Here is a 19,622-nt window from a genome sequence, read left to right on the forward strand (position 1 = left end):
GGTGGGGTGGGGGTGGGGAATAAAGCAAAAAGTGCTGTCACATCGACAGTATGATGTCATTTCCAGGGCAAGTGATGTCATGTCACTCTATGATTCAAGATCTTAGAGCACCTTGATGTCACTTGCCCCGGAAATGATATCACGCCATTAACAAGATGGTGCCCTCATGTCCATGCCCCCAGTCTCCCACCAGGTGCCAGCCATGAGGTGGCAATTGATTTTACTGCCTTAATTAAAGAATTTCTGTCCCATGAACATAGGAAAGTGCCTTATCCTGAGTCAAACTCTTGCTCTATCAAGATCAGTATTTTTGGCTCAGACTGGCAGAGCCTCCCCAGTCTTGGGTGGAGGTCTTTCTCATCTCCTACTACCTATCTCATACTTTTAAATGGACCTCCTTTCCTTTCCTTTCCTTTCCTTTCCTTTCCTTTCCTTTCCTTTCCTTTCCTTTCCTTTCCTTTCCTTTCCTTTCCTTTCCTTTCCTTTCCTTTCCTTTCCTTTCCTTTCCTTTCCTTTCCTTTCCTTTCCTTTCCTTTCCTTTCCTCTTCTTCTAAAAGGACTGAGACAAATTAGCAGTTGTTAGAGTAAACTTAGACAGCCCCGTGGCACAGAGTGGTAAAGCTGCAGTACTGCAGTCCAAACTCTCTCCTCACAACCTGAGTTCAATCCCGGCAGAAGCTGGGTTCAGGTAGCCGGCTCAAGGTTGACTCAGCCTTCCTTCCTTCCAAAGTCAGGAAAATGAGTACCCAGCTTGCTGGGGGGAAAGCATGGATGACTGGGGAAGGCAATGGCAAATCACCCCGTTAAAAAGTCTGCCATGAAAACATTGTGAAAGCAACGTCACCAAAGAGTCGGAAACGAATGATGCTTGCACAGGGGGCTACCTTTACCTTTTTTACAGGAGCATCATGGGACTGAGTCCAAATCTTGCCCTCCTAACTTCTTCTTGGCTTTCTTTACAGCATCGCTGAGGCATGGGCAGGGGTTACTAGGTGCAGGGAATAAAAGGGGAGGGCCTTGGTTTGTTTCCTTTTAAGGTCTTCAGATGTGGATTACTTCGAGTGAAAATAGGAGCTGTGTGTCTGTTTGAATTCTTAGCTGACTGATTTGCAAAAGATAGCCTTCCCATTGTACCCTTTTCATCAGTGCTAGTCTATACACTGGGCCATCCTGGTAGGAGAAACTGCATGTTCCCCCCTTTAAAACAACAAAACAAAACAACCAGGGCTTTTTTATAGCAGGAACTCCTTTGCATATTAGGACACACCCCTGATGCTGCCAATCCTCCAAGAGCTTTTTTGTAAGCTCTTGGAGGATTGGGTACATCAGGGATATATGGCCTAATATGCAAAGGAGCTCCTGCAAGAATTCCACCCCTGAGTATTGGCATAGTGCTTCTGTGCAGAAACTGGTACTGGTTTGCCCACAGGCAAAAGTTGATGTTTCATAACAAACATATGTTGGATGATGGGCCAAAATCTAAGGAATCAACACATCTCAGAAAAACTGCAGGGCAATCAACGGTAGGCATTAATGTGGTTCCTTCTGCCCTCTGGCCTGGATCAGAACAGATGTGCTTTGATGCAGGCCGGGGAGATTAGATGGAACAAAGCTATAGTCCAATTTGGGTTTAAAAACTCCACAAGGGGAGAGGGAGTGTGTATTAGAGAGATTTGAGTCTCTTAAGTAGGTTTAAATGCCCACAAATAGCATTCATCCTGTGGGAACTCTAAAGCAACAGAATTCCCTTTATTTAAACCCTTGGCTTTCCTAGTGGACAATCTTAGGCTTTTAAAAAAAATAATAGTAATCTGAGAGAATTTCTCAGTATTTTCCACAAAACAGTTTAGGGAGGAAACTGTAGGAGGAAATTAAGCCCTAGGAACAAAGGAACTATAGTTTGCAGAAGTTCTTTGGAAGAAAGAATGATGATTAACTCAACCTTAGCCCAAAAGAGATAGACCATGGATAAAGCACTTAAAGGGCATCCGCCTCACAGGTCAATAATCTAATTAGTAAAATTCATGTAAAGCAGGAGTGTCGAACTAATTTGTTATGAGGGCCAGATCTGACATAAATGAGGATTGACTGCATCAGGGGGGGTGGCCTAATATGCAAAGGAGCTCCTGCTAGAATTTTACCCCTGCCAATAACCAATGCCAGGCAAATGCTGCCTGCTGCACTGAGACGAGGAATGGATGGGTGGAGAGACAGGGATCGATTTCGCACTAGGCTCGTTCCGATTGGAGAGCCCTTTTACTCCTACTGCTTCTCTCCATTTTCGCACAAGCTGCCACGGAACTGCGAGTTGGCGTGCCGCTCTCCCACAACAAACAAGATTCTCTTCAAAGTGGCTTCTGCTTGCCACAGCAGAGTGGCACGCCAACTTGCAGCTCCACAGAGAGAAGCACCAGGGCAAAAAAGCTCTCCACCCAGAGCAAGTCCTAGTGCAAAATCAGTATCAGCTTCACCACAGCCTGTTAGGCAAATAATGGTTTTCAAATGGGAACAGGAAGTAAGCACTCTGTGTCATTAGTATTGTCCATGGATGAAATAGTGTGCACACTCAGGGCCTTTTTTGAGGAGGAACGCAGTTCTGGGTGGCTTGGTGTTAGGGGTGCAGCCTAATATGCAGATGAGTTCCTGCTGGGTTGTTTCCACCCAAAAAGCTCTGTGTGAAGCAGTGGTGGTGTCAGGGGGTGTGGCCTAATTTACAAATGAGTTCCTGCTGGGTTTTTACACCAAAAAGCCCTGCATGAAGCAAGGGTGATGCCAGGGGTGTGGCCTAATATGCAAATGAGTTCCTGTTGGGCTTTTTCTACAAAAGAAGGGTATTGTAGTGTGAGTAAAGGGATGGAGGTGTTTTCATTTTTTTGAAGTTCCCAACGCATGCCAGCTCTGTTCTGGGAAGCACCTGGAGATTTGGGAGGTTGAGCTGCGGAGGGCAGGGTTTGTGAAGGGGTGGAACCTCAGCAGGCTATGCTACCGTAGACTCCTCCCTCCAAAGCAGCCATTTCCCCCAGGGGAACCAGTCTTGCTCATCTGGAGATCAACTGTAATAGTGGGAGACCAACTACCACCTGGAGGTTGGCAATCCTAAGAAGAGACCCTTTCCAGTGAAAAACACAACCTGGAGCCTGAGAAGCAGCTTACTTCTTCAGCTGGGCAATCGCGTGCCATGGAAATGTCAATGAGACTGACGGCTATGCGCCCAGTTCTCCTCCATCATTAGCTGTAGCTTAATTCGGCCACAACTATAAAGGCCGAAAGGAGTTGTTTGCATTAGAGAGCCATTCAAGCATGCTGTCATGTGGTGGGCCGCAAAGAAAAACAGCGCCAGAAGGATGATCCTCAGCCCTGCACGGCTTAAGAACTGCAAAGGCTTCATCTACCCACTACGAAGCCGTCGTGTTCGTTGGGCGGTAATACCACCACTTTGCAGCACACATTCTGGTGACCCAAAGCAGGCAAGAAGGGGCAGATTTAGCCTCTCCCCACTGTTCTTGTCTCCGGAAACCTTCTCTGGAGCTGCTAGTGCGAAACATACAAGTAATAAAATAAGTAACCTCAGGGCTTTTTTTGTAGAAAAAGCCCAGCAGGAACTCATTTGTATATTAGGCCACCCCCCCCCCCCGACATCACCATTGTTTCACATGGCGCTTTTTGTAGGAAAAGCTCAGCAGGACCTCATTTGCATATTAGGCCACACCCCTTGGCACCAAGCCAGCTGGAAATGCATTCCTGTGAGTTCCTGCTCCAAAAAAAGCCCTGAGTAACCTAATTTCCACAAGGAGTCAATAGTGGTTTTATAGGTTGGGTTGCTAGCCCCTAGGTCCCAATGGGGCTTTGCCTGCTTTGGAGAGTTTCAATCCACCATTGGCCAGTGGGGAAAGCCTCACCCCCAAAGAGGGAAATTGCTGGATGACCTCACCTCTGGGTGATGCCATCGTGCAGGGGACTTGGCATGGGGACACTCTGGTATTTGGCCAAGGTGAAATAAAAGTAGAATTTCACTCCAAATACCAGAGCATCCCTCTGCAACATCCCCAATGCAATGGCATCACTTCCAGGTGACAGCATGTCGGGGAAGCCGCACGATGTCCCTGCCCACCCCTGGAATGCCTTCCTCCAATCCCCCCCCCCCCAATGGACAGGCTAGGGGACCTGGCAACCCTACTCATAGGGAGCCTCTATTCAGTCCACTTTATATATCAAGGTCAGAACTATCTACCTGGACTAGCAGCAGTGGGTCTTCAGAGTCTCAGGCAATCACCTACTGCCTAATCCTTTAAAGTGGAGATGCGGGAGACTGAATCTAGGGGACCTTCTGCATGCCAAACTGAAGCTCTACCACTGACACATCACCAGTGAATGTATCTGAAGAGCAGTGTGTGCAGGGGTGGAATTCTAGCAGGAGCTCCTTTGCACATTAGGCTGCACACCCCTGACGTAGCCAATCCTCCAAGAACTCACAAGGCTCTTTTTTTGTAAGCTCTTAGAGGATTGGCTACAGCAGAGGGGTGTGGCTTAATATGCAAAGGAGCTCCTGCTAGCATTCCACCTCTCTGTGTGTGTAATGTGCTGCCAAGTTGCAGCTAACTTACAGCAACCCCAGCAAGGGGCTTTCAAGGCACTTGAGAAGCAGATGGAGGTTGCCATTGCCTTCCTCTGCAGAGTCTTCCTTGGTCGTCTCCCTTCCAAGTCCCAACCCTGCTTGGCTTCTGAGTTCTGAGGAGATCAGGCTATACCAGGGGTGGGCACACTGCGGCTCGGGAGCCACATGCAGCTCTTTCACACATATTGCGTGGCTCTCAAAGCCCCCACCATCCTGTCAGCCAGCTTGGAGAAGGCATTTCTATCTTTAAATCACTTCTCCAAACCGAGCCAGCCAGAGAATGCATTTAAAGTTAAAGTTGTTTTCTTTCTACCTCTTCCTCTCCCCCAATCCATTTTCCTTCCTCCCTCCCTCCCGCATCTGATGTTCATGTCTTGCAGCTCTCAAACATCTAATGTTTATTCTATGTGGATCTTATGTTAAGCATGTTTGACCACCCCTGGGCTATACCATTCCACCCCTCCGGCATACATATGCAGGTGCCAGCAAGTCACAACTGACTTATAGCAACCCCAGCAAGTGGCTTTCAAGGCTAGTGAGAAGCAGTGGTGGTTGACCGTTGCTTTCCTCTACACTACAGAGTCGTCTTTGGTGGTCTCCTTTCCAAGTATTGACCAGGCTTAACTTCCAAGGTCTGTCCAGGCTATGCCATGCTGCCTTTCCTCCTTTGAAGAGCTAAGCGTTTTCATAATGAAGTGACTGTTCTTCAAGGGCATCTCTTCAGCATATAACTGTGAGGACCATGTCCCACCGCACCACACGTTCTGCTTGATGAACACTGTGTCATTCAGAAGCTTCCATCCTGACCAACAGAAGTGGGTCCTCATGAAACAAACATCCCAGTTCCCGTTTTGTGCTCTTTATTCCCTGGGCCTGACTGGGCATAGGCTGTTTACCAAGCTAACTGGGTCACTGCGTTACTTGGAGATGATCCCGGAGAGGCCGTGCCCTTGTTCTCTACAACCTGTGCCATGCCTGGATTCCCTGCCCCCTCCCCGCCCCGGCACTGAGTCAAAGCAGCTGCAAGGAGCAGATCAGGTTTTGATTAGGAAAAAAAAAATATTCCGTCAAAAGGGATTTGTTTCTAATGCAGAACAGCTTGCAGGGATTGCTGGTTGCAGGAGGGGGCCTTAGGTTAAGCTGCAGCGCAGGCTCTTGGGGGGGCGGGGAGAGCGGTGTTTGCACTAGCCATTTGGCCCCCACTTTGATTTCTGGAACCGTTGCTTGCCAATTGCCCTTCCACTGTGGGATATGTACTTGCAGAGGGCTAAGTGGATATAGTCAGAAGGGAGCCTTTAAGAGCTTGGCTCGCTTGGACAACTTCCTGTATCTTTTCCTACATTTCCTGTTTAGCCCAAGAGCTCAGTGCAGGGTCTGTCTAACTCCTAACCTTATCCTCACAACAACAACCCTGGGAGAATCAGGTTTGATTCCCCACTCCTCCATTTTCCGCTGCTGGAATGGCCTTGGGTCAGCCATAGCTATCGCAGGAGTTGTCCTTGAAAGGGCAGCTGCTGTGAGAGCCCTCTCAGCCCCACCCACTTCACAGGGTGTCTGTTGTGAGGGAGAGAAGATACAGGAGATTGTAAGCCGCTGAGTCTCTGATTCAGAGAGAAGGACGGGATATAAATCTGCAATCGTCTTCTTCTTCTATAAGGTAGATCAGGCTTTGAGACAATAGCTGGCCCAAGAGTTCCACACAAACTCATCAAGGGTTGCCAGCCTCCAGGTGGTACCTGGAGGTTTCCTGTTCTTACAACTGATCTCCAGACAACCAAGATCAGTTCACCTGGAGAAAATGGCTGCTTTGGAGAGTAGACTCTATGGCATTATACAGGGCTTTTGTTTGTAGAAAAAGCCCAACATGAACCCATTTGCATATTGGGCCACACCCACTGACATCACCATTGTTCTGCACCAGGCTAGTTGTAGAAAAAGCCCAGCAGGAACTAATTTGCATATTAGGCCACACCCCATGACACCAAGTCAGCCAGGACTTTTTTTTGTGCGTTCCTGCTAAAAAAAGAAGCTCTGGCATTATACATTACTGAGGTCTCTCTCCAGGTTCCATCCCCAAACTCTCCAGGTATTTCCCAACCTGTATCTGGCAACCCTAAATTCATTAATTGCTACACCACATGGGTTCTCCTCTCAACATTCTTTTTTTAATCAAGAAGTAAATCTGTAATCATTTGTGAGTAAATACGTAATTCAAGCAGGATTCTACCCAGTTACTCACCACCAGTGAGTTCAACCTTTTCATGGCTTTCTGTGTTCTGACCAGTAACTGCATTGGCCCTGAGATGGTTGCCCAGCAATGGGGGCCGTTCCTTCCTGCTTCATGTTGGCTGTGATCACAAACACTGAATAATGCGCTTTCAATCCACTTTCAATGCACTGTCTAACTGGACTTGACTGTGTGAACTGGTAGAATCCAGTTGGAAAGTGCATTGAAGTGGATTGAAAGTGCATTGTTTAGTGTGTGTGATCGCACCCTTTGTTTTATGTATGCATTGATCAACAAAGGAAGGGCACATAAGACTTTTATCATTGCCGCCTGTTTCAACTGTATTAAAAATGAAATTATGAAATGAATTCAATAACTTCAATTTGGATATGTTAGGGTTCTAGGACTCTGAACAGCAGGAAATGTTGGCTCCAGGGTCCTTGCCAAATACATCCTCCACTGAGAGTAGCATTTGAGCATATACAGAAGCTCATTTTGCATTATGAATAAATGTAGACCTCTCTTTTAAAAGCATCCCGCCCCCCGAGCATACTTCAGTGATGCTCATAATTACTAACATGGTAACTCCCAACTGAGTGAAAGCCAGGTTGTCTGCTGTTTGAAATTATGTCACTAGGGAACAAACCAAGAGTAAAGTTTAAGTGGAATTTACTGCAGAATGAAAGTTGAAATTAATAATGAAAATACTCCGTATTTTTGAACATTCAAAGCATTTTGCATCTGTCATCCTATAAGGCAAGGTCATCTTATCACCATAGATAGAAGCAAGCTGGTGTGTTGGATCCAGGCCTCAGATTCAGTGGGAGCTCACAGGAGCACGGCTCCTGAACCTTTCTGAGAGTTCCTCCTCCTCCTTCTGAAAGTCCCACCTCCTTGTCCATTGAACAGTATGTGCAGCTGCATAACAATCCCTGGGTAAGCTCCACCACCTGTTTTTCTACAAAATGACCCCTGGTTGGATCACTCATTCAACAGTGGCACTTGCACTGAGAAAGATTCCTTGCAGGGTAGAACTTTACCACTAGTCAGGGTTGCCAACAGCCTGGAGGGGGGGAACTGTAATAGTGGCAGAAATGGGGAGGTAATGGTTTTCATGTTGTGGAAGTAAATAACATCACCTGGTAAACAATAGCCCATTGAGCCTGTTAATGTAGGCTTCCCAAGCTCCTGCTTGGGGCAGGGGTTCCCCTGGTTCCAGGGCCCCCAACCTGCCAGCACCAAGCGGACCACCAGGGGTATCCCCACCCTCAAAGAGTTCTGTCATGTGTGGGGTGTGTGACATGGTGATGTCACCTGGAAGTGACATCATCGCACCAGGCATGTCACACGGGGACACTCTAGCAATCCGGGGGAAAATTCTATGATTTCACATGGGGACACTCTAGCAATTGGGGGGGGGACTCTATGGTGCCACAGAGTTCCCCCCGCCAAAAATTTGACATTTTCGCACTAGACCTTTAATCCTGATTTAGCCCTGTCCCCAAACTGACATTCTACACTAAAATCATAGAATCAGATAAACCAACTCTATGACTCTGATTCTATGATTTTAGTGTAGAATGTCAGGATTAAATGGCTAGTGTGAAATTGGTCTTTTTTGTTTTTCTACAGGTTGCTCTCAACTCTATTGCTAGTAGAACCAATCCATAATGTCATATTTGAGCTAATGTTTGAACTTTCTCTCTTTTTTGGAATTTTTAATTTTTTTATGCGCGTTTGTGTGTGCCTGTGTGCATGCATGTTTGTGTGTATGAACCTGAAAGTCATGGCAACCTCTGGTGACTGACCCCTACTGGGAGCATGGAGGATATTCAGAGAGGTGGCTGAATAAAGCCTGCCCATGCCTCCCGACTGCTGGTATTCCAAGGAGGTCTCCCATCCAAGGACTTGCCGGAGTTGACCCTGCTTAGCTTCCAAGACTGGACTTGCTTGGGCTGTCCAGGTCAGGGCAATATATTTGAAATTTTTACTTCCCAGCTTATATCTTTAGCCTCTGGCTGGGCAGCTCAGTTAGCCTGAGAGAAGAGTGGTCCCTCTTCCAAGGAGGTGAATGTGGGGGGACACTTTGGAGCTTCCCGGAGACCCTCTCCCACACCCTCCAAGGAGGCCTTTCTGGCACCTACTTGAAGAAGTCTTCCTTGCAATAGACGCTTCCGGCTCTGGAGAAGCAGCGGTCGGCCAGCTGCATTTGGCAGTCGGCACACTTGAGGCAGGAGCTGTGCCAGTGGCGGTCGAGGACTTTCAGGATGAACTTATCCAAGATGTGCTGGTTGCAGCCGGCGCATTGGGGGATCTCTGGCAGAGGAAGAGAAAGAACAACACTGTCAGCAAAAGAACGAAACAAAACCCCCTCTGCAGAACAAGAAAAGGCTGCAAGGAGCAAGCAAACGGAAACCAGCATTGCAACCTCCTGCTGCAAGTTTGGAATTTTCCAAGGAATGTTAAATCCAATGGACTGGGAACAGCAGCATCCCAGAGAAAGAAGGTGTTGCCTTGTTTTGGGGATTATGCAACGCTGCCTGCATTGACCCTGTGATCTTGCCCACTCGCCACTTGAATTAGCACACAGCGGGAGAGCTGCCATACAGCTTGCAGCAGCCAATCGTTGAGGTCAGCTCTGGCACAGAACCCTCTCTCTGGGTTGAGCATGGGAATCAGATCCCATGACCTCAAGGAATCTACATCTTCTTACACTGCCTCCAAGTTCTCAGAAGACCCAGTTCCAATCAAGAAGTAAAGCATTTCCCAGATTGTACCCTTGTAAGCTGCAGGTTGGAGGTCGTGGGTTTAAACATCTTTTTTTAAAGAAAGCCTAGATATCAAGAAGATTTTTTTTTCCTTAGCAGGAAGTCCTTTGCATATTTGGCCACACACCCCTGATGTAGCCAGTCCTCCTGGAGCTTACAGTAGGCCCTATACGAAGCGCTCCTGGAGGACTGGCTACACAAGAGGGGGGTGACCTAATATGCAAAGGAGTTCCTGCTACACAAAAAGCCCTGCAATGTGGGTATGCTGAGGAAGGCAGAAGCTGCCCTCTTGCATCCTGCTTATTTTGTATAATTCAGAGGTCTAGTCTCTAGTTTTTTATTATTTTTTATTTTTATTCAGAATAGGAAGAGTTACAATCAAAAGCAAACTATTCTGATCAGATAGCAAAAACTCACCCAATAAGCAAATTAAGAGAACATATCTTCATAAAGCAATAAATAGCAAATAAGGAATGACGTGCCATTTATAAACAAATGCAGATGTAGGAGGTGAGTGCAGGATATAAAACACTAAACATCTGTACTTTAAAAACAAAATTAAAAAGGTAAAGCCATCCATGCAAACCCAACGAGCAGAAGAATTCCAGGCATATAGAGAGTAAGCTGCTAAAGATATTTAGCTGGGAATGGATTCCATTTAAAAGTAAACCAAATCATGATAAAAAATGATTTCTGAAGGATATCGTTTTTAGTGAGGTATTCTACTATACAGAACCAAAAAGTCTGAATTTTTTCTCAAGAAGTGACAGATATACTGAAGGCATTAGAGAGGGAGTCTAGTCTCTAGTAGAGACCGTGGCGCAAAGTGTTAAAGCTGCAGTACTGCAGTCCTAAGCTCTGCTCACGACCTGAGTTCAATCCCCGGTGGAAGCTGGGTTTTCAGGTAGCCGGCTCCAGGTTGACCCAGCCTTCCATCCTTCCGAGGTCAGTAAAATGAGTACCCAGCTTGCTGCGGGGGGGGGGGGGGAGGGGGAAGTGTAGATGACTCAGGAAGGTAATGGCAAACCACCCCATAAAAAGTCTGCCATGAAAGCATTGTGAAAGCAACCTCACCCCAGAGTCAAAAACGACTGGTGCTTGCACAGGGGACCTTTCCTTTCCTAGTCTCTAGTTGACCAGGTTACTTGTAACTGACAGTATTCTAAAAATCCTACTTCAAATGCAGGCCATAAAAATATGCAATGTAGCATATATATTGGCTTCCCAATCCTACTGTGCGCAGCCATAGGAGGAGGAAACCCTTTTCCCCAGTCCCGACAGTCACACTTTCCTCCGTCCTCTATTGAATTCAAAAACCCCAGGCAGTTTGAAATTCTGTAATCAACTTATACATCCAGTGCCAACTTCTCAAGTAAAGAATTAGTGAGGGGGAAATGGCTGAGACTTTAATGTGATTGAAAGGAAATCTAGTATGCTGCAACTAGAAAGAATAATTGTTCCGATTCAAATTTTGATTTAAAAACTTGAGTTTTGCAGTCTAAGCTAGCAATTTAAATAGGAACTATGCGGGTAACACAGCTGGTCAATGATACAAGCATGTCAGGAAAAGGCAGGGAGGGGAGATGCGAAACCAAATGACAGAGAATGGCTATAGGCGTGCATTGATTTCCCAAAAGGCTATTGGAAAGGGATAAACCAAAGAGAATTTGATAAATTGGAAGAGTCACTGAGACACTTGGAATTCTTCAAAAGCAAGGATATAGCTAGCTCAGTTCTTCATGCTCAACAACTGCCTCTGAATATGAAGATTTCCCTCAGACACCATGGCTAGTAGCCATTGGTAAACATATCCTCTATGAATCTATCTAAATCCCCCTTTAAAGCTGTCTATTCCTGTGGCCATCACTACATCCTCCAGCAGTGAATTCCACATCTTAAACACTCTCTGTGTGAAGAATAATTTCCTTTTGTCTGTCCTGAATCTACTGCCCATTAATTTCACTGGATGCCCTTTCTGGTATTTTGGGAGACAAATTTCTCATTGTCAGCTGTTTCTACCCTGTGCATAATTTGATATCATGTTCTCCCCTTAGCCATCTCAGAAGATGACATGATTGTTCATTTATGTGGGGAAGTACCCTAAGTGACAAAATATAAAGGTTGAAATTACTTTTGAACTGCTTCCCCGTCAGCGATCTCTTTCACATAAAAGGCCTTTTTCCTCACAGCATTAGGTTTACAGGACTGACACATGCTCATTTTATATGGAAATTTTAATTACTATCTACAGGACAAACACGGATGTGACTTCAGTTGGACCTCACCGCAAATCAGATGCCCCCATATCTAATACATTCAGTTTGCCTTACACGCTTAAACAATACCATTTTGTGCGCCGGTACATTTTGTGTAGCACATTAAACAGACCATCAGACATGATTCCACATATACATTCTTCAAATAAAACTCCCTTGTTCAAGTAACCACAAAACCCTCTCAATAATATCTGAGGAAATATGCTGCCCAATATTAGAAGCCTTTATTAATTGAAGAAGGCCTCTGCTTTTTTGCTGTTTGTGTCATTTCAAAGGAAATATCTATCACATTTTTTATCTGTCTAAAATAGATTTGGCAAACATTTTAAACTTTTTACTGTAATAGTGGAATATACAGATGAGGTAACCCTAAGCAAGTTTTATTCCCTGAAGATCCCAATGCATTATTCAGGTATACTTCACATTAAAATAAGCTAAGAGAGCCACCAAAATGGGTTCTTAGTTTGTCATGCTGAACACACATCAAATTCATGACACGTCTTCATAGAACCATGAAACTGATGCATTATTCCTAAAGTTACCTGTCTACTGATCACAGTCTTCAACTTCCTTAGTGTAATTTTCACTTCTTTTGGTGTAAAAAAGAGAATATTCTCAAGCAATGATAGGGTTTTGCTCTTTTGCAACCACAAGGGAAATAATTTGCACCTATTAGTTCCCATTCATTGCGGTGGAAGGAAGAGGATTGGACAGATGTATGGTTTATCAGTGGCTGGTTAACCATGGTGATTAAAGGGAACCTCCACATTCAGAGTCAGCCAACCTCTGAATCCCAGAGCCTGGAGGTTACATCATGGGAAGGTTAGGCCTCTATGTCCTATTGGTGGCCCTACAGAGGTAGGGTTGCCAATTCCCTGGTGGGGGCAGGAGATTCCCCGGTTTGGAGGGCCTCCCCCCACTTCAGGGTCATCAGAAAGCGGGGGGGAGGGAAATGTCTGCTGGGCACTCCATTCTTCCCTATGGAGACCAATTTCCATAGGATATAATGGAGAATTCATCCATGGGTATCTGGAGCTCTAGGGGGGCTGGGGTTTTTTTTGAGATAGAGGCACCAAATTTTCAATATAGAATTCAGTGCCTCTCTTCAAAACTTCTCCAATTTTCAAAACGATTGGACCAGGGGGTACAATTCTATGAGCCTCAGAATAAGGTGCCCCTATCCTTCATTATTTCCGAACGGAGGAAAGGTATTTAAAAGGCGTGCGATCCCTTTAAATGTGATGGCCAGAACTCCCTTCCGAGTTCAATCATGCTTGTCACACCCTGGCTCCTGGCTCCACCCCTAAAGTCTCCTGGCTCCACCCCCAAAGTCCCCAGATATTTCTTGAATTGGACTTGGCAACCCTATCCAGAGGAACTGGTTGGCTGCTGTGTGAGACAGGATGCTGGACCACTGATGTGATGCAGGAGCGCTCTTCTTGTGTTCTTTTGGGAACTGGTGGAAGGCTGCCTTGATCCAGAAACACACAGTTTAAATTTGTGCATTCAATCTTGCACTGTATAATGGCAAAGAACGGCCTATGATTGCTGCCATGGGACAATCTCATTTAGATATGTAAATTTCTAAGAATATTAGCAAGCTTCAATATTAGCAAGCATCAAAGCATCACCGGTATTGCCATCATACAATCATTCACAGATACCACATAGACCAGACAAATCTGCTGATGTGATTCTTCTGGCCTTACACCCAAAGAACAAAAAGCTTTCTCGGCCTTTTCGTGCCTTTCAAAGGTGGCAAAATGGCTTCACCTTTGCTCTTTGAAAGAAAGCGGCAATATAACCACATCCAGTAAATTCATGAAAAGCAAGAATGACTTTGCCCAGTGATGAGTCCATTACTTTTAACGATTTCAGTTGTTAAATACAGAGATGGAAACTAGGTCATTGATGGACATTCTATAGCCATGACGGCCACAGTCCTAAGAATACTATTCTGGGTATAAGCCCAACTGAACAAAATTGGATTTTTTTTTCTGGAATAGGCCTGCTTAGGATGGCCTCCTTTATCCCTTTTTCCCACCTGGCACAGGAGTTTCAGCTTTCACAGGAAGAATGGTCACACTTAAATGTATTTATTTATAGTTGTGTGGATGTGTCAATCTCCTTGCCATCTATTAACAATGCAGCCCACCTTATGTTCATTTGTGCAAAAGGATTCTAGCATTTCAAGATGTGATGGGGCTATTCATTCAGGGTATGTGTGTGTGTGCGTACTGGAAAATTATGGCAACCTCAGGGGGGATATTTAGAGAGGTGGCTGTGGAGAATATATGGAGGATATTCAGAGAGGCGGCTGAATAAAACCTACCCCTGCCTCCCATCTCTGGTATTCCAAGGAGGTCTCCCATCCAAGTACTTGCCAGAGTTAACACTGCTTAGCTTCTGAGATCTGATGAGACCAGGCATGCCTGGACTATCCAGTTCAGGGCTGGGACTTTTCTTTCTTGATAAATATTTTTGGAAGCTCTTTGCTAGTAACCCTTTGCAGCACCCCAGACAGTTTTCTCTTGTCCACAGTTTTGCTTCAACAGACAATTTGGTATCTCCATCCTCCTAACTCCATGCATACTAGATGTGCTATCATTACAGAGCACCCAATAGATGATATCTCTGGGCACAGTATGTACAATCTCTTGAATTGCTGGGGGGCGGAGAGAAGTGTGAGTGTGCCATGGCTCTATATATTGGGGGTGAAAGTAGCTTACATTGCTTACCAGTACTATCACTCTTGGGCAGATTAAACCAGAAGATGGGAGGTCTTATCCAGGGCTTTAAAAAAAAAAAATTCTTAGCAGGAACGCACAGGAACACAATTCCGGCTGACTTGGTGTCAGGCGGTGTGGCCTAATATGCAAATGAGTTCCCGCGGGGCTTTTTAAAACAAAAAAATGATGGGAGTAAGGTTTTCTTATGACAATTCTAATTCCAGAAGCATTTTAAGGTAGGTACTGAGCTTATATAATTTAGTACACCTGGGGGTGCAATACTGGCAGGAGCTCCTTTGCATATTAGGCCACACCCTACTGATGTAGCCAATCTTCCAAGAGCTTACAAAAAAGAGCCTTGAAAGCCTTGAAAGCTCTTGGAAGATTGGCCTAATAGGCAAAGGAGCTCCTGCTAAAATTCCACCCCTTATTACACCTTCCAGTGATGTCAAGCAGGGGTGTGGCAGGGGTGTGTGGCATATGCAAATGAGTTGTGCTAATGAGCTCTGGCACCTCTTTTCTACAAAATGGTCCCTGGAGGTATCAAACCTGGAAAAACTAAGGCAGACCTTGGCTGCTGGGTGAAAAGCTGGTTGCTAGATCCCAGCCTAAAAATCTCCTGGAATTACAACTGATCTTCAGACGACAGAGATCTGTTTCCCTGGATAAAATGGTTGCTTTGGAGCGTGGACTTGAAGGCATTCTATCATGCTGAAGACCAGAGGTGGCTAAACTGCAGCTCAGAAGCCACATGTGGTTCTTTCACACATGTTGTGTGGCTCTAGAAACTCCCACCACCCCATTGGCCAGCTTGGAGACAGCATTTCTCTCTTTAAAATCACTTTGCCAAGCCAAGCCAGCCAGTGGCTTGAAGAATGCATTTAAAGTTAAAGTTGCTTTCTTTCCACCTCTCTCCTCCCCCATCTGTTTGATTTCCTCCCTCCCTCCCTCCCTCAAACATCTGATGTTCATGTCTTGCAGCTCTCAGACATCTGATGTTTATTCTATGTGGCTCTTATGCTAAGCAAGTTTGGTCACCCCTGCTGAAGACCCTCCCCTCCCTAAACCCCACCCTCCCCAGCCTCCACCCCCAAACTCTATAGGATTTCCCCAAACTGGAATCAGCAACGCTAGCCCAGACAAAACCTGTTCGACAAGGTAGAGCCGGCATCGAATCTGGTGAATTATCAGTAGATGGCAGAAAAATCAACTGTGCAAGATACTAAATACAAAAACTATGTAATGTTCTATTTGAAATAAAATACATATACATGATATTGTGTTACAATTCTTACATTACAAGAGGTTCATACAGTGATTCAACAGGTAAAGCACACTAATACTCTTTGTACACTGTATCCTTCCCTTCAGTATATGAAAATGCCCAGAGATTCCCCTGTGTTCTATAGAATCTCTATTGAAATAGTCAATATTCAATACAGAGAATCTCACAGTGAATTCCAATCAAAAAGCTGTGTTCAAGCAGACCACTCCTGCAAGCTGTAGCAAACAACCGCTTTGCAAGAAAACAGCTCTACACTTCCTCTAGCTTTTGGTAGTATTTCACAGGATGGGCTTCCTCAGGAGGATTGGAATTCACTGTGAGATTCTGTTTTGAATACTGAATATTGACTATTTCAATAGAGACTCTATAGAACACCGTGGAATCTCTGGACATTTTCATCTACTGAAGGAACGGATACAGCGTCCAAAGAGTATTAGTGTGCTTTACCTGTTGGACACAATAACATGTATATATATTTTATTTCAAATAGAGCATTACATAGTTTTCATATTTAGTATCTTGCACAGTTGATTTTTCTGCTGTTTACCTCACTGTGTTCCATTTGTAGACACAAATTATCAGTAGATCCTGGCAGAATTCGGCCAGTCGTCAGGACTGTGGCAGAATCTGGTATTTCCTGGCTTTCCAGACATGGTAGTAGCAGGGCTTTTTTTCCTGGGGGAACGTGGTGGAACAGAATTCTGAAACCTCTTTGTGGAAACAAAATCCTCAAAAAACTGTTTAAAAGTTCATGAAGGGCACCTATGTGTTCCTCCTTCATTTCCCTCTTGAGAGTTCCAGCAGCTCTTTTTCCAGAAAAAAAAGGCCTGCATGGCAAAACATATTTATACCGGCCAGGCCAGTACAATCCTGGTTGGTTGGTTATTGACTATCTAAGCTGTCTGACTGTAGACAGAATAGGTTATACAGATGGCAACAGCTGAGTGTTCATCTCTATTTCTGCCTATAGTTCCCTATAATGAAAGGTGCAGTAAAAGTCTGCCAGGGTAGGGGGTGGGGAGATTACCCAGTAAAAGCAATGCCCATAAATCCTTATATACATGCCTGGGAAAGATTGATTGCTGAAGAAGCAAGCCCACCGAGCAGGTATGGAGTAATCTCCCAGGCAATGTTTATGCATCACAGCCGTCTTTATTCCCTCTCCTCTGGGTCTCTCTGTGCTAGGAGAAGATGGACGAACCGTAAACAGCGAGGATTTGTTGCCTTTTTTATGCCACCACAAATCCTCAGGATGTCCGAGGAAGGTTTCTCGGAAACAAGAGCAATGGGATCTATTGTATCCAAATCCAAATGAAATGGCCAAGCTGATTGGCTTATTTATTGGAAAGATTTCTACTGCAGTAGGCAGAACAATGGTTTTTCAGGAGACCAGAAGACGACGTGGAAGATATACAGTTGCTGGTGCTGTGCATGCTTGGGCCACGCTGGCCTCGGATCGCGGGTTTTGCAGTGCTTCAGAAACCTGCAAAAGCTGTTTCTGTTCAACGTGCAAGCAGGATAAAGGAAAGGAACGAGCAACCAATGAAGAAGACAAACACAACTGGATCAAAACAATGGTTCATCTAGTCCTGTGTCCTGCTTTCCACTGTGGGAAACCTGATGCTCCTGGAACACCTAAACAGGCCAAAGTGTCACTTTGTTATTGCCTCACAACACCTGACATTGAAAGGTAAACTGCCTCCAAATGTGGAGGTCCCACAATGGCCAATACTCCCTCTAAGCCAGGGATGGCCAAACTTGCTTAACATAAGAGCCACATAGAATAAACCTCAGATGTTTGAGAGCCACAGGAAGGAAGGAAGGAAGGAAGGAAGGAAGGAAGGAAGGAAGGAAGGAAGGAAGGAAGGAAGGAAGGAAGGAAGGAAGGAAGGAAGGAAGGAAGGAAGGAAAACAGATGGGGAAATAAGGAGGGAGGGAGAGGTGGAAAGAAAGCAACTTGAGCTTTAAATTAATTCTCTAAGCCACTGGTTGGCTTGGCTTGGAGAAGTGATATAAAGAGAGAAATGCCTTCTTCAAGCCAGCCAACAGGGCAGTGGGGGCTTCAAGAGCTACACAACATGTGTGAAAGAGCCATATATGGCTCCCGAGCCACAGTTTGGTCACCCCTGCTCTAAGCCATGGAGTCTTGTGAGCAAAAATTCTACTCCATGAGCTGCTGCCATTAAAATTGTGAGTACTGCATTAATTTGTTTGCTCTGTGGCCATGGATCCTGAGCTAAGACAAAGATGTGAGAGCCAGAGCCTAAAAAAACCCTTAGAGGAAACACTGCAAAGGATCATAGGAAACCACCTACTATCAAGTTAATCTAGCGCCATATCGTTATCGAGTTCATCTAGCTCCACGTTGTTTCCCCTGACTGCTAGGGGACTGCTCTCCAGGATCACAAGCCTAGAAAGTCTTCCCCAAGATGTGTCAAACAAAAAAATGTCCAGGACTGAACCTTCCTTCCTTCCTTCCTTCCTTCCTTCCTTCCTTCCTTCCTTCCTTCCTTCCTTCCTTCCTTCCTTCCTTCCTTCCTTCCTTCCTTCCTTCCTGTGGCAAGGCAGATGTTTCAGCACTGTGCCACAGCAGCCCAGAAGCTGCCACACAATGACAACAGCACACCCGATTCCTCATTGTAGCTGAGAAGATGTGCACAACAGCCTTGTTGAATTTGAACAAGCAAAGCACACCAAGAACAGGGAACATGGTCTTGTGCAGCACAAAGACAGCTGGAAAACCAGACTGTGACAAAAAAGACTAATCCTCTAGAAGCAAGACAACATTTATCAAGTAGAATAAACATCCACAGTTACAACATATATAGTGAATGCTTAATGCATACACATGGGAATATTACACAATGCAGCAACACTTCACCATCCTACCGGTAGAGAGAAATGGTCTCAAAAAATAAGTCCCAACTAGTCCCAACTCCAAAACAATATTATAATCCAGTGTCCCTCTATTATTATGTGCTTGCTGACTTCGCTGGACCTGGAGATTCTTTCCCCAAAACTGGGGTGCAGAAACCTTGAGCTTGACAATCATTTCATCTCTTTGTCGAGAGCCCTGGTTTACGTTGCTATACAGCCTCCTAAAAAATGTTGACATTCATTTCAAAATGGAGCAAGATAAAGCTTTCACTATTTTCAAATACACTCTTCTAACTGGCTTCTTGACTTTGAGATTGTTGAATTTTAATTCAGTCTACTCTGTGGTTTTTTTTATATTGTATATATTGTCAGAGCTTTTTTTTTTAAGCAGGAACTCCTTTGCATACTAGACTACACCCCCCTGATGCAGCCAATCCTCCATGAGCTTACAGGGCTCTTCTTATAGAAGTTGCAAAGGAGTTCCTGCTACAAAAAAAGCCCTCTATATTGCATATATAAGAATGTTACAGTTTTTAATGTACAGTACATTCATTCAGCCTTGTTGGAAATATGAAGGAAAGGGCAAAGCACTGTGCCCCCATCTAGAGAGGCTGAATGCTTGAATGGGAGCATTTGGATAAGTGCACATAGGGAAATCTTCATCAGACCATTTTTTTTAAAACGGGACGTAGTCCGTAAGTCACATGCTGCCCTTCATAGTGGGTTAGCCACTGACAAGGAATGAAGATTAATGGGGTAATCTAAATCTCCTGGAAACACTGATCACTCCCTGCATGTGGGGGAGAAGGCTGAAGAAAGAAGGAATTCTATTTTGAATGCAACTG

At 45.1% G+C, this 19,622-nt stretch overlaps 1 protein-coding gene across 1 annotated transcript in view; it reads right to left on the reverse strand.

Moving 5' to 3' along the window:
* The window catches only part of LHX4 (LIM homeobox 4), a 95,439-nt gene that overhangs the window by 34,477 nt on the left and 41,340 nt on the right, over positions 1–19,622 (reverse strand). Inside the window, exon 2 of the mRNA XM_060233386.1 lies at positions 8,987–9,158. Within this exon, the coding sequence (XP_060089369.1) occupies positions 8,987–9,158 (172 nt within the window). The remainder of the gene's footprint in view (positions 1–8,986; positions 9,159–19,622) is intronic.

This window comes from Heteronotia binoei, chromosome 2 (genome assembly GCF_032191835.1).
Source record: "Heteronotia binoei isolate CCM8104 ecotype False Entrance Well chromosome 2, APGP_CSIRO_Hbin_v1, whole genome shotgun sequence".
Classification (NCBI taxonomy): Eukaryota; Metazoa; Chordata; class Lepidosauria; order Squamata; family Gekkonidae; genus Heteronotia; species Heteronotia binoei.